At 46.7% G+C, this 19,237-nt stretch overlaps 1 protein-coding gene across 1 annotated transcript; it reads left to right on the forward strand.

The window, feature by feature from the left end:
* The first annotated feature begins 372 nt into the window (after positions 1-372).
* Positions 373-7,150, forward strand: RPS14 (ribosomal protein S14). The gene is made up of 5 exons (XM_046001218.1): positions 373-491; positions 3,117-3,267; positions 4,071-4,232; positions 6,000-6,076; positions 7,029-7,150. The coding sequence occupies exons 2-5, from the start codon at positions 3,119-3,121 to the stop codon at positions 7,094-7,096; spliced, it is 456 nt and encodes a 151-aa protein (XP_045857174.1). The 5' UTR covers positions 373-491; positions 3,117-3,118; the 3' UTR covers positions 7,097-7,150.
* Positions 7,151-19,237: the final 12,087 nt, after the last annotated feature.

Below are 19,237 nucleotides of genomic sequence, written 5' to 3' on the forward strand. Positions count from 1 at the left end.
AATTGCTCAGCCCAAGCTAGTATGTAATAAATATTGAATAATTTATTCGTATTTTACCCAGTACATAGTAGACCAAAATCTGTGATGATCGCTGTTGTTGTTGTCATTGCCCTCCGCGCCACGAGGAGAGCTGCCACCTCCGGGCTGACCAGGCCCGGGGTCGGGCTACAGGAAGTCCATCTAGCCCCGGCCGCCGCCATCTTTGCACACTGGCCCGCCTCACTGAGTAGATGTAGCTGTTTCGCGCAGTCTCAGAGGCGGACCCGCTCGCAGCGACACCCTGCCCTTGTCTCCTTTGGTGCTCTCTTAGGCAAAGCGCCTTTGCCGAGGGTGATTCTTCAACTCCTTGGAAACACTAAAGCCGGCATCTTCCGGGAGCCGGCCTCGCTCCGTGACCTCGGACGTACACTTCCGGGGACGCGAACGTGTCCCATCGCCCCGCCTGCTCCCGTTCTCTCTTTCCGGTAGCGGAGTCTGGAGAAGACGCGCAGGTAGGAGGCCTTGGCGAGAACAATCGAGCGACATCCTGCGGCAGGGGTCACCCATCGGGGTCGGGGACGCGGGACTGGGGTGTTTCGGTGGAAACCGAGTCAGTTGTGGGCGAGGGGCACGGCGGGTCGACCCCAGAGTCAGGGGCGTGCCTTGTCTCGGAAGGTGGCGGTCTTGCCCGAGGAGGAGCCTGTTAAATGGGACCCAGTCGGGCCGCAGCCCTGAAGGCTGTGGCTCCGCGCTGCCGCCACCGCTGCATGTAGGGGGCCGCACAGCGTGGTTGAGAAGGAGAGGGGTCGAGCGTGATGTGGCCTCACCTCTACTGCGCCAGGCTCCTGGGCGGCCGCGGGCCCGGCCCCTAATCTCCATTTGGTTTCCTGGTTTGGGAAATGGGATTAACTGTCGCTCCGATCCCACAGGGTTGTAGTGAGGATTCATGGAGAGAATCAGGAGCAACGACCCTGTGTTGGGTGCTGCCTAAGTCTGGGTGATTGCTAAGCCTGGCATGTTGCAAATACTGGGCGCTTAGGGCGCGCCGCGCGAACCCAGAGTCGGGGCTGGGGAGTGTGCATCAGTGTTTGCTGAGCACCTTTGCTGTGCGTTTATAATCTGTTCTCCAGGGACCATTGTCACCACTTCAGGGCGACACGACACGGGGTGGGGTAACAGCACGTGGACATGTGTTGAGGGACCGGTCACCGCAGGCATTGGTATTCATGCTTCTTAGTTCAGATCCGCTGGAGTCTTCTGGGCTTCATCAGGCAGAACTTAAACTTCTCTTCTGTGAGCTTCCTTGGCACCTTCCTTACAGTTCTTAACTCTGTGGGATCTAATCTGAGTTCAGGAACACTTAACTTCGTACACCCAAGGCCTGCACTTGTGCGCTTACTGTGCTCGCTCACTGGACCGTACATAAGGAAGGCACTGGGGAGATCCAGGGACCGGGAGACGTGGACTTTTCCGGGTCTGGAATTGGTAGTTATTCGTGGAATAGAGGCATCTTGACGCAGGCTAGAGAGTGCTGGGCCGGAGGTTGGGACACTGGTTTTTAGGTTTGGTTTTGCCACTGTCTTTACAAACCTAGGCAACGCTGTGTTTTGTCTTCATCTGGAAGGGTCCAGCATAAGTCATCGGAGCCCTTGTTATTTTTAGGGTCTTCTGAAAGTGTTAGGAAGCTGTTCTGATTCTTGAGTCTCAGGAGGGCCGGAAGGCCTGGGGCTTTGGTCAGAAAGTAGGTCCTCTCTTACTTAGCCTTCGCGTTATCCTCATCTGCTTCCCTCCTGTTAGCCTTTCCCTCCCCTAGAGTCTGTGACTGTGTAATTGCACTTTCATTATAAGCTGTGTCAGATAAGAGTTACCTGGTTTCACTAACACTGGGTTTTTGGGATGGAGCTTTTCTCTTAGCCTTCCAAGAGATGTTTTATTGCCTTTAATGCTTGATTCTAGTAAAAATTTAGGATTTGGTTTTAATGAGTTGTGGAAGGATAGCAGGAGATCCGTTGTCAGAGGGTGGGAGATAGCATTTAAATTGGCATTTGGAAGGATCTGGTAGAGCACAGGATATATAGTAAGAGATGAAGCTAGAGGGAGATGTGGGAAGGGACCCTTGAGTTGTTTTTTTTGTTTGTTTTTTAAGATTTTGATTTGAGAGAGTATGAACAGAGGGAGAGGGAGAAGCAGACTCCCTGCTTGGGCAGGGAGTCCAACATGGGCCTGGATCATGACCTGAACTGAAGGCAGACACTTAGCCAACTGAGCCACCCAGGCGCCCCAAGGGACCCTTGAATTCTAAGCCAAGAAATTGGTGCAGAGTTTAAGCAGCAGGTGCCTTCCATAAAGGGTCTTCAGGTGTCGCCAGTTCATGAGTAGTTTGTTGGCCTTAGCCTTCTACTAACCCTTTTAGATGTGGTCTTAAAGTCTTTGAGCCTAACCTGTAAATGGTACTTGGGGGCCAGGAGACCAGAAACACTTCCTGACATTGGAAGTATTGTGAGACGTATACAGGGAATCTCTGTTATTATTACCATTAACATGTAATGTAGTATTTGCCCCAGGGGTACAGGTCTGTGTATCATCTTCACCATAGCACATACCCTCCCCAATGTCCATAAGACAGGGAATCTCTTAACCTGGTTTTCCACTCTGCTCTGCAACTGACTACTTGTATCATCCTAAACAGATCATCAAAAATTCCTCAGGATGTATATTGGCAGCAGTAAAGCCCAGGGATAATGGCTTTGCCCAGGTTTGCAGAGTGGTCAGTTGAACTTGGAGGTCTCCAGAGACCTAAGCTAGTGTGTTTTTCAAGTTTTTGAGCCCACTTGGTAAAAATTTGAAGGATACTTAAAATCTGCTTAGAACTTTAGGCTCCTTTCCTATAAATACTAAGAGCTGTGGATTTGGTGGAAAAAGGTTACCTCAAGGTACTTCGCTTTTTTTCCCCATCAATTGAAAGCCCCTAAATGCAGGGAGAAATGAGTTTTAGGCAGAGATGAGATTTCACAGACTAGGTAGAGGAAAACAGGACATAGAAGAGCAAAATTTGGGAGATTTCCTTCAATAGCCGGGAAGAAGGGGCTGTGGAAACCTTGTCCATTGCTAATATTGGATTCCTTTCCTTCTTTCAGAAATGGCACCTCGCAAGGGGAAGGAAAAGAAGGAAGAACAGGTCATCAGCCTTGGACCTCAGGTAGCGGAAGGAGAAAATGTATTTGGTGTCTGCCACATCTTTGCATCCTTCAATGACACTTTTGTCCATGTCACCGATCTTTCTGGCAAGTGAGTACTTGGGTGAAGAAGCACAGGCGAAACTGGTAAGGTCTGGAGGAAGAAATGCCCCTGGAACTGGGTGGCAGTTTAAAGAGTCTCTTGAAAGACTTTAAAGAATGTTCAGATAAGAAAATGTATTTGGTTGTTGGGCCACAAATACTGGGATTTCCCAGGCAGTTTGGTTAGAAAGGAGACACATTTTGTGCCCTTAATGTATATCATTTTTATAATTTTTATAATTTTATAATTATATAAATATATAATTATATAAATGTATAAATATATATAAATTATATTAATATATATAAATATAAATATATATTATATATAATTATATATATAATTATATTAATATATATTATATATAATAAATATATAAATTATATAAATATATAATTATATAAATATATAATTTTATAATTTAATGCCCTTAAAGTATAATCCTTGAATCTTCAGTCTCTTGGTATTTTGTAGGAGCGGGGGTGGACAGGAAGTCCTCTCTATGTACAGGTTCTGGCTGCTGTTAGCCAGTTTTTTGTGACATGTGAAATCACTCAAATTCGAAGCTTTGGTTTTCTCATAATATTTGTGGTGAGGTTAATTGTGCCTGCCTCCTGGAACAGTTGGGAGGATTAAATGCAAAAGTAAATTTATATTATTAATACAGTGTTCAGTTACTTTGGGTCTTCGCGCCCCATCAGGTGGACCTTCATCCTCTGCCATACCTGACTGGCACCATTTACTCAGTAGGGATGTGATAAGCATTCACAATCCTTGATGGATAAGAGAAATCACTGAGTTTTTGTTCCCAGGGAAACCATCTGCCGAGTGACTGGTGGAATGAAGGTGAAGGCTGATCGAGATGAGTCCTCTCCCTACGCTGCTATGTTGGCTGCCCAGGATGTAGCCCAGAGGTGCAAGGAGCTGGGCATCACTGCCCTTCACATCAAACTACGGGCCACAGGAGGAAATAGGTACATGAGGCAGGGGCTGGGTGGTGAGATCCCTGGGCTTAGGAGCCAAAGGACTTAGATTTGAGGCTTGGTTTTTCTCTTGTGACTTTGCACAAGATTCATGAGTGTGTTCAGATTCCGTAGTTGACTGCTGCACCACTGCTGCTACTCCCACCCCCACCCCGCCCCAGCTTACTGTTTATTGAGCACTCAGCTGCATACAAGGTATTGTGTTCTAGGTGCTAGGAAAGAAGGATGGAAAAGGACAGCTATACCCTTTCCTCTTCCTACGTAGAGGTGCCTAGACTGGTAGGACAGTCTGGCTTTATTTTTTTATTATTAGTATTTTTAAAGATTTTATTTATTTATTTGACAGAGACCACAAATAGAGAGAGAGGAGGAAGCAGGCTCCCTGGTGAGCAGAGCGCCCGATGCGGGGCTCGATCCCAGGAACCTGAGATCATGACCTGAGCTGAAGGCAGAGGCTTTAACCCACTGAGCCACCCAGGTGCCCCAGGACAGTCTGTCTTTAAACAGCCTGAGTAGGGGTTCCTGTGCTTTCCATTTGTGGCAAGTGCTGGGAAGCAAGTACAATGTGAGGGATGGGAGTGATAAAGTTTAATTTCATCTAAGACCTAAATGTGCCAGGAGTTGGTTCAGTGAAGGAAGGGCAGAGGGGAGAATATTCCAGCCAGATACAACTGCCGGGAAAAGGTCTTGAGTGGGAATGAATTTGGCACATCTATGGGAAAGAGTTGCATGTGGTATGATCAGAGAGAGAGGCAGGAGCAAGTTCCTGCCAGGTCTTAGAGGAAGCAGTAAGGATTTAGACTTTAGCCAAAGTGTGGTGGGGGGACATAAGAACTTTTTTTAATAGTAATGACTTGATGAAATTGGAGTTTTGTTTCGATGAGAGAGAATGTGAGTGCAGAGGTGGGTGGGGTGAAGCAGTACAGAGGGAGAGAGAGGATCTTAAGCAGACTCCATTGCTTAGCACGACCCTGAGATCATGACCTGAGCTGAAATTGAGTTGGATGCATAACTGAGGGAACCACCCAGGTGCTCCAGAGATTGGGTTTTTGTTTGTTTGGTTGGTTTTGTTTTTGTTTTTAAAGATAACTCCTGCTTCAGGGTACCTGGCTGGCTCAGTTGATAGAGCACGAAACTCTTAACCTCAGTCATGAGTTCAAGCCTCACATTGGGCATATAGCTTATATTTTTTTTTTAAAAAAACTTCTGCTGGGGCGCCTGGGTGGCTCAGTGGGTTAAAGCCTCTGCCTTTGGCTCAGGTCATGATCTCAGTGTCCTGGGATCGAGCTCTGCATCGGGCGCTCTGCTCAGCGGGGAGCCTGCTTCCCTCTTCTCTCTCTGCCTGCCTTTCTGCCTAGTTGTGATCTCTGTCTGTCAAGTAAATAAATAAATAAAATCTTTTAAAAAAACCAAAAACCTATGCTTTGTGGGCAGCAGACCAAAGTGGTCCTCTGGAGAGATAATAGTGCCTTGTTTGTGGGTGGGGAGCAGCTGGAGATGGACAGATTGCTCCCAAAAAATTACAGCCTTGGCAAGAAGGACAGTCCGGTGCAGGCAAGAACAGAGCTTGAATTCTGATGCATGGGCCAGAAAGTATGCAACAAAAACCATACATAGACCACTAAGCCTTAAATATTTATTTTTTTGGTCCTTTCTGAAAAGTTGCAGATTCCTGAACTATAGAGGGCTGTGGGATCTAGAAAGAACCCCTAATGAGTTGGACAAAGCTTTTCTCAATGTAGATCCTCATTTCCCTAGAACCAAGACCCCTGGACCTGGGGCCCAATCAGCCCTCAGAGCCCTTGCCCGCTCAGGAATGAAGATTGGGCGCATTGGTAAGTGCCTCCCTCTGGCTACCACTTGGATTTGCTTTGAATCATTGACCCCAGAAAACTTGTGTTGTACCTAGTGGGATACAGAGCCTGGTCTGGGGCCTATTGGCAGGTAGGGTGCCAGAGTTAATGGGGGTTGCAAGAGGCATCATACAACAGAATTTCTTCCAGAGCACCCCCGTCACCTTGATGTGAATGTTGGCAGCGCATTTTGATTTCTGAACCTCTGCCCCACACTGCCTGGTGTGCAGGGCCTGAGACTGGCTGGTGGAAGTGATGGGAGATGAAAATTGTCCTTTTCAGTGTTTCTTAAGGGAGTTGGCATTTTATGTGGTCTGTCCCCTGAATTATAAGACTGTCTGCATCCTTGGTTTTTTCCTACTAAGTATTAGAGCATGCCAGTCATTGTAACAATGAAAAATGAATGCAGGGAGCAGCAACTCCCGTGGCTGAGAATCATGGCGAGTCCCCTACATCTGCAAAGTGTCTGCCCCCTCACACCCGTGATCTCCTGGCCCCTTACTCCTAAGAAGGTATTAATCCTTCCCTGTTTCTCTGCATGTAATAGTATCATATACCGATCCCCTGCTCTAGTTAGTGGTGTAGCTTTTTACCTTTTGAAAAGGAAGTAGTGTTAGTTGCCCCTATTTAGAATAATCTTTCCACTAGAGAGTCCATGGGCTGGATGTCAGAAATTGGATATCTCACCTCTTTGATCTTGTAAGTTGAGTGTCTTTTCTGAACCCTGGTTTTCCCTTCAGAAAAGTGAGTTCAGACCACATCAGAAATTTTGAGGATGCAGCAGATGGGGCAGTCCTTCTCCATGTGTTACATACTGAGGATTCACATGGGGAGCAGTGGGATTCACTATTGGTCTGTTAGACCCTGGTTTAAGGAGGCCTGGACTCTTTCCCATCCATCTCTAGGCAATGATGTTTTTTCTTCCTCCCTACAGAGGATGTCACCCCCATCCCCTCCGATAGCACCCGCAGGAAGGGGGGCCGCCGTGGTCGCCGTCTGTGAACAGGATTCCTCAAATTACTGTTTTCTGTTAATAAATTGCCTTTGTGTAAGCTATTTCGACTCTAGTCTTCTCTCTCTCAAGGATATTAGATTCTTTCCTCCTAGCTACATTTGACCAGGGCAGGAGACTGACTGATGGTCACAGGTGCAGGACAGAGGAGGCATTTAGTAGATAACGCAACTTCAGAGGATGTAGATAACTTGACAAACAGGAACACAAGAGGGATTGGTTAGGCCCCTGACCTGTGACAGGGTGAGCCCGTGTTCCTGTGAAGTGACTTCCTGGGAGGAGTCACTTAAGGAGAGGTGAGATGCCTGTGCTGCAGGTGGGCTTTTCCGCACGGCTTGTTGTGGCCGCCATCTAAAGCAGGCCAAGGCCTTAGAGACCTTGTTTTGAAAGCGGAGATGTTGGTTCCAAAAATGGACTAATTCTTAAAGAGCTGGAGCAGAGTGGAAACTGTTGAGCCAAGTGTAGTCTGAGCAGAAGAGGAGCCTTCCAGACTTGAGCCATATATAAACACATGTGGGTGTGTACTCGCCCCCCACACCTTCTGTGCAGGATTGGGAGCGCACTGTGCTGCGTCTTGCTTGTTCTCACTTGGCAGATCTTGGAGATTGTTCCACATCAGTACATAAAGTACATAGAGATTTGGTCACCCTACAAATACACACCAAGCCCTATTTTCATCAGTGATTAAAAAAAGTTTTTGCTCTCCGGAAGCTTGCATCCACCTCCAAGGACCCAGTGGCACCAGATGGTACAGAGTGTTCTGCGAGAGATTAGCATAGGGCCCAGTGATGGTGGCTGTTACGATGTTGGGTGGTTAATAAAGTAAGCTGGGGAGAAGAAAATGTTATTAACGTAAGGAGGAGAAAAAGCATGCACTCTCCTGTATTTATTGAAAAAATCCACATGGGTTGAATTGCCCACACAGTTCAAATATGTTGTTCAAGGTTTCAGCTATAGTCATTCAAGGAGATGGGAGCATTTCAACTCTGTAATACTGTTTAAAAACCCATAACCTAGTTGGAGGACATTCTACAAAATACCAGTGCTTAAGTTGTCAAAAGTGATGAAAAACAAGGACAGAAGACCAGAAGAGATTATAGAGATAGAACTAAATACGGCGCTGGATCCTGAACCAGAAAGAGGGCGTTAGTGTGAAAACATAAAATCCAAGTAAGACCTGAAGTTCAATTAGTAATGTACCAACATTCGTTGCTTAATTTTGACAAATGTTTTGTGGTCGTGTAAGATGTTAACACGAGGGAAAGCTAGATGAGTGGTATACAGAAAAGCCATATATAATCTTCACAACTTTTTGGCAAATCTAAAATTAATCCAAAGTAAAAATGTGACGGGGGGGGGGGAAACGTGGGTACTTCTTATGGTCAGCCTGGTTTCTGAGGCAGGGTGTGTATAGACCCTCAAGTGGTAAACAGTCCTGGGCAAAAATATGCTGTCCCCCAGCTTCAGACTAGTTTCGGCAAATGACCACTCAGCCATTGAGTGAAAATTTCTGTGATGATGGCTGCTTCATAGGGTATCCTAAGAAATAGATTCAAGTGTTCAGCACAGTGCCTGGCTCTGAAGAAGCTACTGCTATTCTTAATGCCTGTTGAGTTCTGTTCTTATGCCAAGGAGCATGAATGACAGCTGGCTGGAATCCTGGTGGAAAAATGCTGGCAGTTGCTAGAGCATTCTTTTTATTTCCTGTGATGGGACTTTGCAACTTGTCCTGCTGTTTCCTGGTAACCAGGGATGCAATCAGGCAGGTCTTTGAAAGCGGTTCCTTTCAGTGGTTTGCAAGGAGAGCCAATTTGCACAGCTTGGGTTGGAACAGAGCAGTCTGTTGGGTACAGGCACGCAGGGCAGGAGGACTGGGTGAGCCGTTGCCCACCTGTGACTCAGACCATGGGAGCCCAGCCTTGGCAGGTGAGCCTGATGACATAGGCTACAGCAGCAGCCCCGACCGAGCCCCTAGAAATGGTCCCTTCTGCCCTCCTGCCTCCTTTATCTGACCTGAGCCCCTGGAAGCCTCCTAAACACGCCTCCCAGTCTCCCCTCTGGTCCCTGCCTAGCCCGAGGCCACAGGTTTTGTTACTGGTCCTGCCATACACTTCACCCTCCTGCCCAAGCCAAACCTACTTCCTTTCACTTTTCAGTTCTCCGAGCCTTCAGTCTTCTGCTCATGTTCCCTCCCGGCTTGGCTCCTTCAGCATCTTCTCCTCCTCACCTCACCTCACTATCTTCTCATCTGTTAGAATTAGTTCTTCATCCCTCTCAAAGTCACCCTCCTGGGTGCCCCTCAAACGTGCTTCACTGAATTCCCACGGCACCGCTACTTCCCATGTGCCACCACTGTCCCTTGTAACATTCTAACTTTCCCTACTAATCTGTGAGCTCTGAGAGGGCAAAGTGGGTCTTGTTCAGTATCTTCCACTCCAGCCCAGTCTCCCAAGTATGGGCTCAGTAATTAATGAATCACTGAAAGAATAGGTGGATGGGCTTCCTCCCTCTGGAAACTAAATAGGTTCTATAAACTAGATTTTTTTTTTTTTCATAAAATTTTTTTGAAGATGTTCATTTTTTTTTTGAGAGTGTGCATGGGCAAGCGGGGGGAGGAGCGGAGAGATTCTCAAGTGGACTGTACACTGAGCATGGAGCCTCATGCAGGGCTTGATCCCATGAGGCTTAGATGACCTCAGCTGAAACCAAGAGTCAGATGCTTAACTGAGTCCCCAGATCCCCCTAAAATAGATCATTTAAAGAGCCTTGTAGATCCTTGATAAATTAAAACAAACATGCATTCCTGTGCTTCAAAGAGATAAAGGAACTCCCCAGGGACATTCAGAAATGAGGGGGGAAAGTTCATCAAGATGAAATGGATTAGGGAACACAGCTGTAGGCAGAGAAAGTTGGAGTAGCCCTCCTGGCAAATACCAAATCAGTGCCAGGAAGTTAAGTCTAGGCTATGCCCTTACCTCTCACCTCAGCCCCAAGGTGAGGAACCTGAGCTCGACTTTCACAATAAGCCAGAAGTGCTCAGATTTCTGGGCTACTATGTTCCTAGTAGGTCCTTGGCAAAAGCAAATCCTCTGGAAAGAACCATAATTGAGCCCCTCTGGTTTCCTACAGATAAGGTTCAATCGAGTAGGACCCTCCCCCGCCCCATACCAAGACATGAAAATAGGCACCAAATGAGAGTCAACAAAGTTTTTTATATATCCCAAGGATTCCATATTAGAATTTTTAAAAGACTTTATTTATTTTACAGAGGGAGTGGGAGAGGGAGAAGCAGGCTTCCCACAGAACAGGGAGCCCAGTGCGGGACTCTGTCCCAGGACTCTGGGATCATGACCTGAGCGAAGGTAGGCACTTAACGGCTGAGCTACTCAGGGACCCTAACTCCATATTAGAATTAAACTATAACTTCATAGGAAATGTTTAAAGAAACAATGGAACAAAAAATTCAGCAAAATATGAATAATTGGATGCCTTTGAAAAGGAAGCAAAGAAAACAGTACAATAGTTATTGAAATTTAAATACTCAGTGGATGGGTCCAATGGCAGATGAGAGCCAACAGAAGAAAGAATTACTGAACTCCAAAGTAAATCTGAAGAAATTACAAAACAGAAAAGTCCAGTGGGATTGGAACTGAATATAGTCCTGGATTGCTCCCTTCCCATTCTGCCTGAGTGAGGACACTAGCCTTCCAGTTAACCTTCATTGACCTGGGTGATGATGTGGCTCCCTGTCATCTAGGAGTTTACTTTGAAGGTAAATGCAGAATGCAGAATCAGGAAAACTTCCCAAGACATGGCTTCAGGGAAGCCATTGATCTTAGTAGTGCAAAGAGAAGATGGGTTAGGAACTTAAAATTGGTCAGTTCTGTCTTGGAGAGGAAGGGGGCAAGCAGTCTTGCTGCGTGTAGTCCTGAGGTGGTAGGATTTGGCCATCGGATGGAGTTGGGAAGAGGTAGACTTGAGTTATCAGAGAGTTTTCTAAAAGAGCTGCTCGAAGAGGGAATACAGCTGCTTAATAAGATAGAGATCTCCCCATCATTGGAGGTATACAAGTATGAACCAGACCCCCAAAGCTAGTTACATCAGAATCTCTTAGTAGGCAGCCAGAGATCAGGCAGAGATCACTGTTTCCCAATATGCCTTTTCTTAATTTTCTATTATAAAAAGGAGTCTCAATTTCTAGCTGGATGTATGGTTGATCAGAATAAAGACTCTCTGGCACCTGGATGGCTCAGTTGGTTAGACATCTGACTCTTGATCTTGGGGTTCTGAGTTCAAACCCTGTACTGGGCTCCAAGCTGGGGCATGGACCCTACTTGAAAAAAATTAAAAAAAAAAAAAAAAAAAAAAAAAGATTGTTCAGGCAGCTTGTTGGTCCATATCACTTAAGTTGTGGCCAATGACATGTAAGGATAATTTGTGTATGCAATTTGCAGGAAATATCTTGGAATTATTAACTATAGTCACCTACATTATATCCCCAAGACTTACTATAAATATAGGAAGTGTCTTGTAAGGGAAGAGGCATACCCTTTTAACCTTTCCTTTATATAATTGCTTTCACATCTCTGCTGGAACCTTTCACCTTATCAGACAGGCTCTCTCTGACCATCACAGATGAATGTTTTCAAGATATTTAGCCATTTACTTGCCATATTCATAGCACTTAACTCCACCTGATGTATATATCTAAGTGTGTATGTATATATATATGTATGTATATATATATGTACGTAATATATATATATACACACACACATATATATATATATTTGTGTGTCTAAGTCTGGTGGTCTTCCAACTCTGAGCGTGCATCAGATTCAGGAGGTCTGGGATGGAGGCCTAAAGATTTGCATTTCTAACAAGATGGTAGGTGCTGCTGCTGTCAGTGGTCTAAAGACCACAATTGGAGAACCACTGGACATGACTTTTTAGGTTTACTGCCCTATCCCGGTAGCAGGAACAGTGCATAAGTGGTGGTCCTTTGTAGATATTTGTTGACTCAAATTCCTGGCATTGCCTCATTTAATCGCTTTGAGGTAAGTACTATTATTATCCACATTTTACATATAGGGAAGCCAAGGGTCAGAGATAAGTGACCTGTGCAGGGGCACAGCTAGAAAGGGGCAGAGCTGGGATTTAATGCTGCGCTTGTCTGTAACCACAGATAGTGCCCTTTAATCACTACACTGTCACACGGGCAGGTGGGGGCACAGTCTGACTGGCAAGGAGGTGCAGGAGGGGGATCCGCCTGTCCTCACTTCTGCAAAAGACAGGGAAGTAGATGGCAACAGAGTCCTGCTCCTTTTTTTTTTTTTTTTTAAGATTTTATTTATTTATTTATTTGACAGAGACACAGTGAAAGAGGGAACACAAGCAGGGGGAGCGGGAGAGGGAGAAGCAGGCTCCCCGCCGAGCAGGGAGCCCCGACAGGATCATGACCTGAGCCAAAGCAGGCACACCTAATGACTGAGCCACCCAAGTGCCCCCAGAGTCCTGCTCCTAAGGAAGCCTAGCAGCTGCACTTACTTGTGGCACTCACTTATGGGTGACCACTAGGTGGCAGCATCATTCTGATAGGAAGCTGCCTGCTTGGGATGGTGATGGTGTCTGGCTTTTTTTTTTTTTTTTTTTTTTAAGATTTTCTTATTTATTTATTTGACAGACAGATCACAAGTAGGCAGAGAGGTAGGCAGGGAGAGAGAAGGGAGGAAGCAGGCTCCCTGCTGAGCAGAGAGCCCGATGCGGGGCTCGATCCCAGGACCCTGGGATCATGACCTGAGCCGAAGGCAGAGGTTTTAACCCACTGAGCCACCCAGGCGCCCTGGTGTCTGGCTTCTGATCTGAGTTCTTGCCACCATTAGTTCTCCCGACCTAGGCATATCCCATGGGCCTGTGGGTAGGTCTCAGATTCCCCATCTTTACAGAGAAGAGATCAGATCTCCTTCATCTCCAAAGCACCCTTGCAGCTCAAATACCACCTGGGAGAAACAGGTACAGGCACTAAAATTCAAACACCCCAAAACTAGTTGTACTATTGTTTTCTCCCCCACTGGGAAAAAAAGCACAACCACCATCACCCCTAAAAAACTACAAAAGCCCTGCTATAACAGTAATGTCCAAAAGAAATATAAGCCACAAAATTGAGCCACATGTAATTTCAAATTTCCTAGACCCATTAATAGAGTAGAAAATAATATAAATTATAATATATTTTATTTAATGCAATATATCCAAAATATTTTCATTTCAACCTAGTAATATGAAAATTATCAAGGTATTTTACATTCTTTTCTTATTGTAAGTGTTTGAAATCCAGCACATCTCATTTAGACTAGCCATGTTTAAGACTTCAACTGCCACATGTGGCTAGTGACTGCCCTATGAGGCAGCACAGTCCTAGAATATTCATGGCAAATGTTTGTTGAGGTAGGAACTGTGCTGAGTGTTTTATATGCATTATCTTAGTCCTCACAGCACCCAATGAAGTAAGCACGATTATTATCCTCTCATTTTTGCAGATGAAGAAACTGAGGCTCCGTGACACTGAGTGTCTTAGGCAAGATCACATATTGCAAGTAAGCAGAAGAGTCTAGATTTGAGCTTGGCTCTGTCTGCCTCCAGGAAATGGGCTCTTCATCATGAAATAATCTAGCCCTGCTGGTAGATGTGCAGTCATGGGGTCCCACTGACAGGGTTCCAAATCCAGGGTGTGCAAAAGCCTGCAGCCAACAAGAGGGCCTGTGAGGGTAGGAGGCGAGGCCTTAAGCTGTCATTCTCCTACCCTAGTTGTGTATTTGGCAACGTTGAGCTTGGCTGGCAAACCACCAGTGACTCCGTCAAGGAGAAATCATGATCTTAGGAAAATCATGTTTGCATGATGAGTAACTGAGCTTACCCCCCCCCACAAAAAAAAACCCAAAAACAAAAACCACCTTGCATCGGGAGCAAATGAAAATTGAGAACTGCAGAACAATAGGATTAAACTACAGGTGAGTGCAGAAGAGGGTAGAATTCCAAGGGCCCAATGGGCAGACGTTGTAGTAAGTGGCAGGTTTCCCTCAGGAAAAATAGTGATGATGTTAATAACCAAAATTTATTATGTACTTACCAAGCAACTTAAATGTAACATCTTACTAATCCTCATAATCACACAAGGAAATAGATACGACTCTCATTACCATGTTACAGGTGAGGAAACCGAGGCACAGGACTCTCGTAGTTAGCAGAGTTGAGATTCAGCCACAGTAACTCAGTCTGAGGTCTGTGTTTTGGATTGCTATGCTTTCCTGCTGCCTAGAACAGTCTGCTTCTGTCTCTGGAGGCATACAAATAGATTATCAGGGATGTGAGGAAATGCTCAAAAATGGTCGTTCCTGGGTAGGACAGGAGCCTGGTGAACTGATACTAAGCTTGTCTGAAGAGTGAGTGTGGAAATTGCCCACCGGAGACAAAGATGGGGAAAGAATCACATCTGCCTTTCAAATCTGTCCCATGGGGATTAGGGGTACAGGAGGCCTGGCCAAAGTGAATAAGGGGTCTTTGGAGGCAGCATAGCCTGGTAGTTAAGAGAGTAGAGTCTGCAGACAGCTCAGACCTGTGTTCAAGTCCCAGCTCTGCCACTTACTAGTGTCCTTAGCTTGTACTTATCTCATTAATCTCCCTGAGGCTCCTAGGGCTGTTGTGACAATAAAATGAGAAACTGTGTAATGGGAATCCGTTATACTCAGTCACAGAGGTGAGACACCAATGGGGAACGAAAGCCAGGAATGAAGGCCTTGGTGTACTTTGGGAAGTTTCACTTTTTCCTCAAATCCAGTAGACAGTGCTGTCGGTGGCAGCATTTGGGCAATGAGCTGCCATGCTGAGGCATGGCAGGGCTGAGTCCTGAGGAACAGAAAGGAGGTGTTGGGGCACTTGTTTGGCTGCCATGGAGGGGAGGCACTGGGGAGGAGCTTAGGTGACAGCGTGGCCTTGCTTGGAGGAGCAGCTTCTGCAGAAGCCCCTCATTGTGCAGGAGCTGGGCAGGACGCTTCTCAGCCCCGTCTATCCCCACTCCCTCCTGAGTCATTCCCATCCACAAACCTGCCCAAAGCTATGACCTGAGTCCTCTTCGGACTGCTGCCCACCCCCCCACCCAGTGCTGCCCCTTCACACTGGCACCATTTCTCCCAGTCTCCTCCTGACCCAATTCACTGATCTCGTGTCTCCATCTCCCATGGCCTCCACATGGCCATGCCCAGGGACCTTCTCCTCCACCTTGTCCTCTCAGCACAATCTGCCACAGTTAACACTCCTCCTCCACTCCTTTATTGGGATCTGTGAGCGCACCCTCTCCTGGCTTTCCTTCTCTCTGATGGCTCCTCTACACTGGTCGGGGTTGCTCCTCTATCCGGTCTCTAAATGTTGAGGGTCCCTAGAGCACAACCCTAGTCCCAGGGTTGTAAATTCCATCTGCAAGTTGATCATTTACAAATGTCTGTGTTCAATCTTTTTTGAAGTTTCAGTCTGGTACCGTCAGCCATCTACTTGATGTCTGTGTGTGGGTGTCACACAGAATACAGCCAAAACCAAACCTTGAAGTCTGCCTGTTCCAGAATGTGCTCTTCCATCTTTCCCATCTTGAATGCCACCATCTATTGTGCCCCCAACCCCGGCACCATCTTTGATCTCATTCCCAAAGCAGATGCTGACATCTCTCCCTTCAAAACAGCCATGGAATCCATCTACTCTCCCAGTCTCCACCACTACCGGAAATCACCGCCATCTCTCATCTAAGCCACTTCACGCCTAGCTGGTCTCCAGGCTCCCACTCATGCTCCCCTTAAATCTGCAATGCCACACATCATTTTAAAACATTAACCAAACCCAGCCCCTTCCTGCCTCACACCCTCTGCTAGCTTCCCATTGTTTTGAAATAATACCCACTAACACCCAGGCCTGCATGATCTGGCCCCTGCCTAGCCTATCAACAACATTTGAAACCACTCTCTCCCTTGCTCAAAATGCTCAGACGTATGGCATTTCTTTCTGTTCCTCAAATGTGCCAACGACTTCCTATTTCTGTGAATGACATCATCTTCTCTGTCACCCAAGTAAGAATGCTCCACAGCATCTTGGTCCCATTCCTTTCTCCAGAAAGGCCCAAGTCCAGTCTGGCCCAAGTCCTGTGGACTTTCCTCCTGACCTTTTTACTCTTCGTCCGCATTCCTCAGTGTCCCAGCCACAGGCTCCATCAGGCCTTGCCTTTCCAGCTTGACTTGTCATGACAGCCTTCTAACTGGTCTCTCTGCCTCCAGCCACAGATCCATCCCTGACCCCTAAGCTTAACCCCAGCCCCTGGTAGCCTGGTATCTGATTGATATCTGACTCTTGCTCCACCCTCTGGAGACTGGGGCTCAGTCCTCGCCGGGTGTCTTCACATGCCCCGTATCCTAGTGCCTGGTGTAGAACTGGTGCTTAGTACATATGTGTTGGATGAATGAGTCATGGGGAGGACTACTCAGTCTGTCCTGTTCAGAGGCACTAGCTGAGATCACAAGTCAAAAGGCTATTTGCCTGCCTGCCAGGTGGCACCTGGGAGAAGAGTCTGGGAGTTCCAGATCCTAAATTGGTTGTAGAACATCTGACCTTGGGCAAATCAGATCCTTTCCTTGCTCAATTGTCCCTTCGATAAGATGGGAAGAAACAGAATAGCTAGTCTCTTTTTCCCAGAGGCATTGTACTATATTCAGGGCCTTTTGTTACAAAGTGCTTTCCATCCAGGCTCTCCTTAGACCTTCCCGGCAGTCCCATGAGGCAGTGGGGATTGTCTGTCCCTGTTGTACAGATTGTCAAGGAAGCCGCCGCAGCCACCGTGTTAAACACAATCAGATAACAGCACACCTCTGCTCAAAGGCTTCTTCCCAGGGCTCCTGATTTCACTCAGAGTAAAAACCAAAGTCACGAACATTGCCACAGGGTCTGGCTGCATACGTCACTGAGCTCACGTCCATTTACTCTCCAGCTCAGTGACTCCACTCTAGCCACACTAGCCTCCTTCCTATTCCTCAACCATGCCAAGCACATCCCCACCGTGGGGCCTTTGCTCTTCCTGTTCCTTCTGCCGAGGACACTTCCTCAGACGTGGGCTTGGTAAACCGCCTCACCTTCTTCAAGCCTACCCTCAAATCTGGCCTTGCCAGTGAGGCCCATCCCAACACCCTACGAAGTGCTGAGGCCTGCCCCCATCCGCCTGCCCCAACAATGCCTTCCCTTTTTCCCAGCTCGCTCATCTCTCTCCCACAGAAGAGTTTGCTTGTCTCCCTCTAGCTTGTGTTCCATAAGGGCAGAGATAGTTCTCTGCTTTGTTCACTGAGGTAGCCCAAGTACCCAGGACAGTACCTGGCACAAAGCAGATGTGCAATCAGTAACTGTTGAAAGAGTGGAAGAAGTAAAGCAAGTAACTTGCCTGGGGCAGGTGTAGCAGATACGAGACGGGAGCCCAGACCTGCTCCTTCCCAGCGAAGAGCCCCTTTTCTGGCTCCGTGTTCATGGTCCAAGTACTAGGATCCATGGAGGCTCCACGCCAGGCCATACGGGGTGTGGACAGGGCCGAACAGGAACAGCCGGCCTGCCACCTGGGGTGGCTCTTCCCTCTCCGGGACTTAAGGGACTAAGGAGAAGAACAGGATGTGCCTGAGGCCCTGGGCGACTCCACCTCCTGGCCCACCCAAGTGAACTGGCAGGAACTCACACCTCTGGAGCCTGGAGTATCCAGACCAAGGGAGGGCAGGCATTTCAACAGACCAGCTGGAAGGGTACAGAATGAGACTCCCAGGAAGGCCCTGGGTGGAGGATACACATGCTCGACCAGACAGGCTTGCTGCTCCCTTTCGTTGAGCAGCTCCAAATCTCTGGACATGGTCAGGGTCCCTGATTCAGATTTAGCAAGTTTGCAGGAAAAATCATATTGAGCTACCAAAATTTTATTGCATAGTTAGTCTCTATGTCAGGCATGTGTATGCTAGCTCATTCAATTCTCCCAGCAACCCAGTAAGATGGGTTCTATTGTATGTCTATTAGATTCTATTGTGTGCCTATTTTACAGATGAGGAAACAGAGACAAAAGGGAATTAAGTAATCTACTTAAAATCGCACATCTAGTAAGTGGTAGGGCTGGAATTTTTTCCTTTCAAAACAGACAAACAAACAAATAACTTTTGATAGTTACTGAGAAAGTCCAAAAAGGTTGCAGCACACATTTTGTGTCTATGCTATGAAAGAGCCCACTGTCCCTGCAAGTATCAGTGTTGACAGTGATGGGAATGTAGTGTCTTCTTAGCAGCCAGCACAGTGCCTGTATAGGATTTGTGTGCAATTGCCTTTTTCCCCAGGACCTTGGGATCATGACCAGAGCTGAAGGTCGGTGCTTAATGACCGAGCCACTCAGGGGCCCCTAAAAGTGATCACTCCTATACCCACATCAATAGTCTACTATTGTTAATTTTATCTAATATCTCTCTGTATCTTTCTTCTGAACCATTTGAAAATATGTTGCAAACAGCATGTCATGTCACCTCCAAATATTGCATTTAGCCTTCAACCTCTAAAAGGAAATATTCACTTAATGGGCAAAAATTTTATTATCCCACCTAAGAAAAACCATAATTCCCAAATAGCCTCTAATATTCTATCCAGATTCACATTTCCTCAGTTTCTAAAAAATATCTTTTGTAGCTTTTCTTTTCAAACCAGAATCTTGTCAAGATCCACAAATTGCAAGGATGCCTTGGTGGCTCAGTCGGTTGGTTAAGTGGCTGCCTTTGGCTCAGGTCATGACCCCAGGGTCCTGGGATCAAGGGCTACATTGGACTCCTTGCTCAGTGGGGAGCCTGCATCTCCCTCTGCCTGCTGCTCCCCCCCTGCTTGTGCTCCCTTTCTCTCTGACAAATAAATAAAATCTTAAAAAAAAAAAAAAAGACTTGCAAATTGCATCTTGTTATTACATTTCTTTAATCTTTTTTAAAAAGATTTTATTTTTAGGGCGCCTGAGTGGCTCAGTGGGTTAAGCCGCTGCCTTCAGCTCAGGTCATGATCTCAGGATCCTGGGATCGAGTCCCACATCGGGCTCT

This window comes from Meles meles, chromosome 3, assembly GCF_922984935.1.
Source record: "Meles meles chromosome 3, mMelMel3.1 paternal haplotype, whole genome shotgun sequence".
NCBI classification, from domain to species: Eukaryota; Metazoa; Chordata; class Mammalia; order Carnivora; family Mustelidae; genus Meles; species Meles meles.

Bases quoted from the DNA above. Each gene is read 5' to 3' on its own strand.
- RPS14 (XM_046001218.1), top strand. From the start codon at position 3,119: ATGGCACCTCGCAAGGGGAAGGAAAAGAAGGAAGAACAGGTCATCAGC. The intron at 3,268-4,070 runs GTGAGTACTTGG...TTTTGTTCCCAG, and splicing joins GTCACCGATCTTTCTGGCAA to GGAAACCATCTGCCGAGTGA. The intron at 6,077-7,028 runs GTAAGTGCCTCC...TCCTCCCTACAG, and splicing joins AATGAAGATTGGGCGCATTG to AGGATGTCACCCCCATCCCC.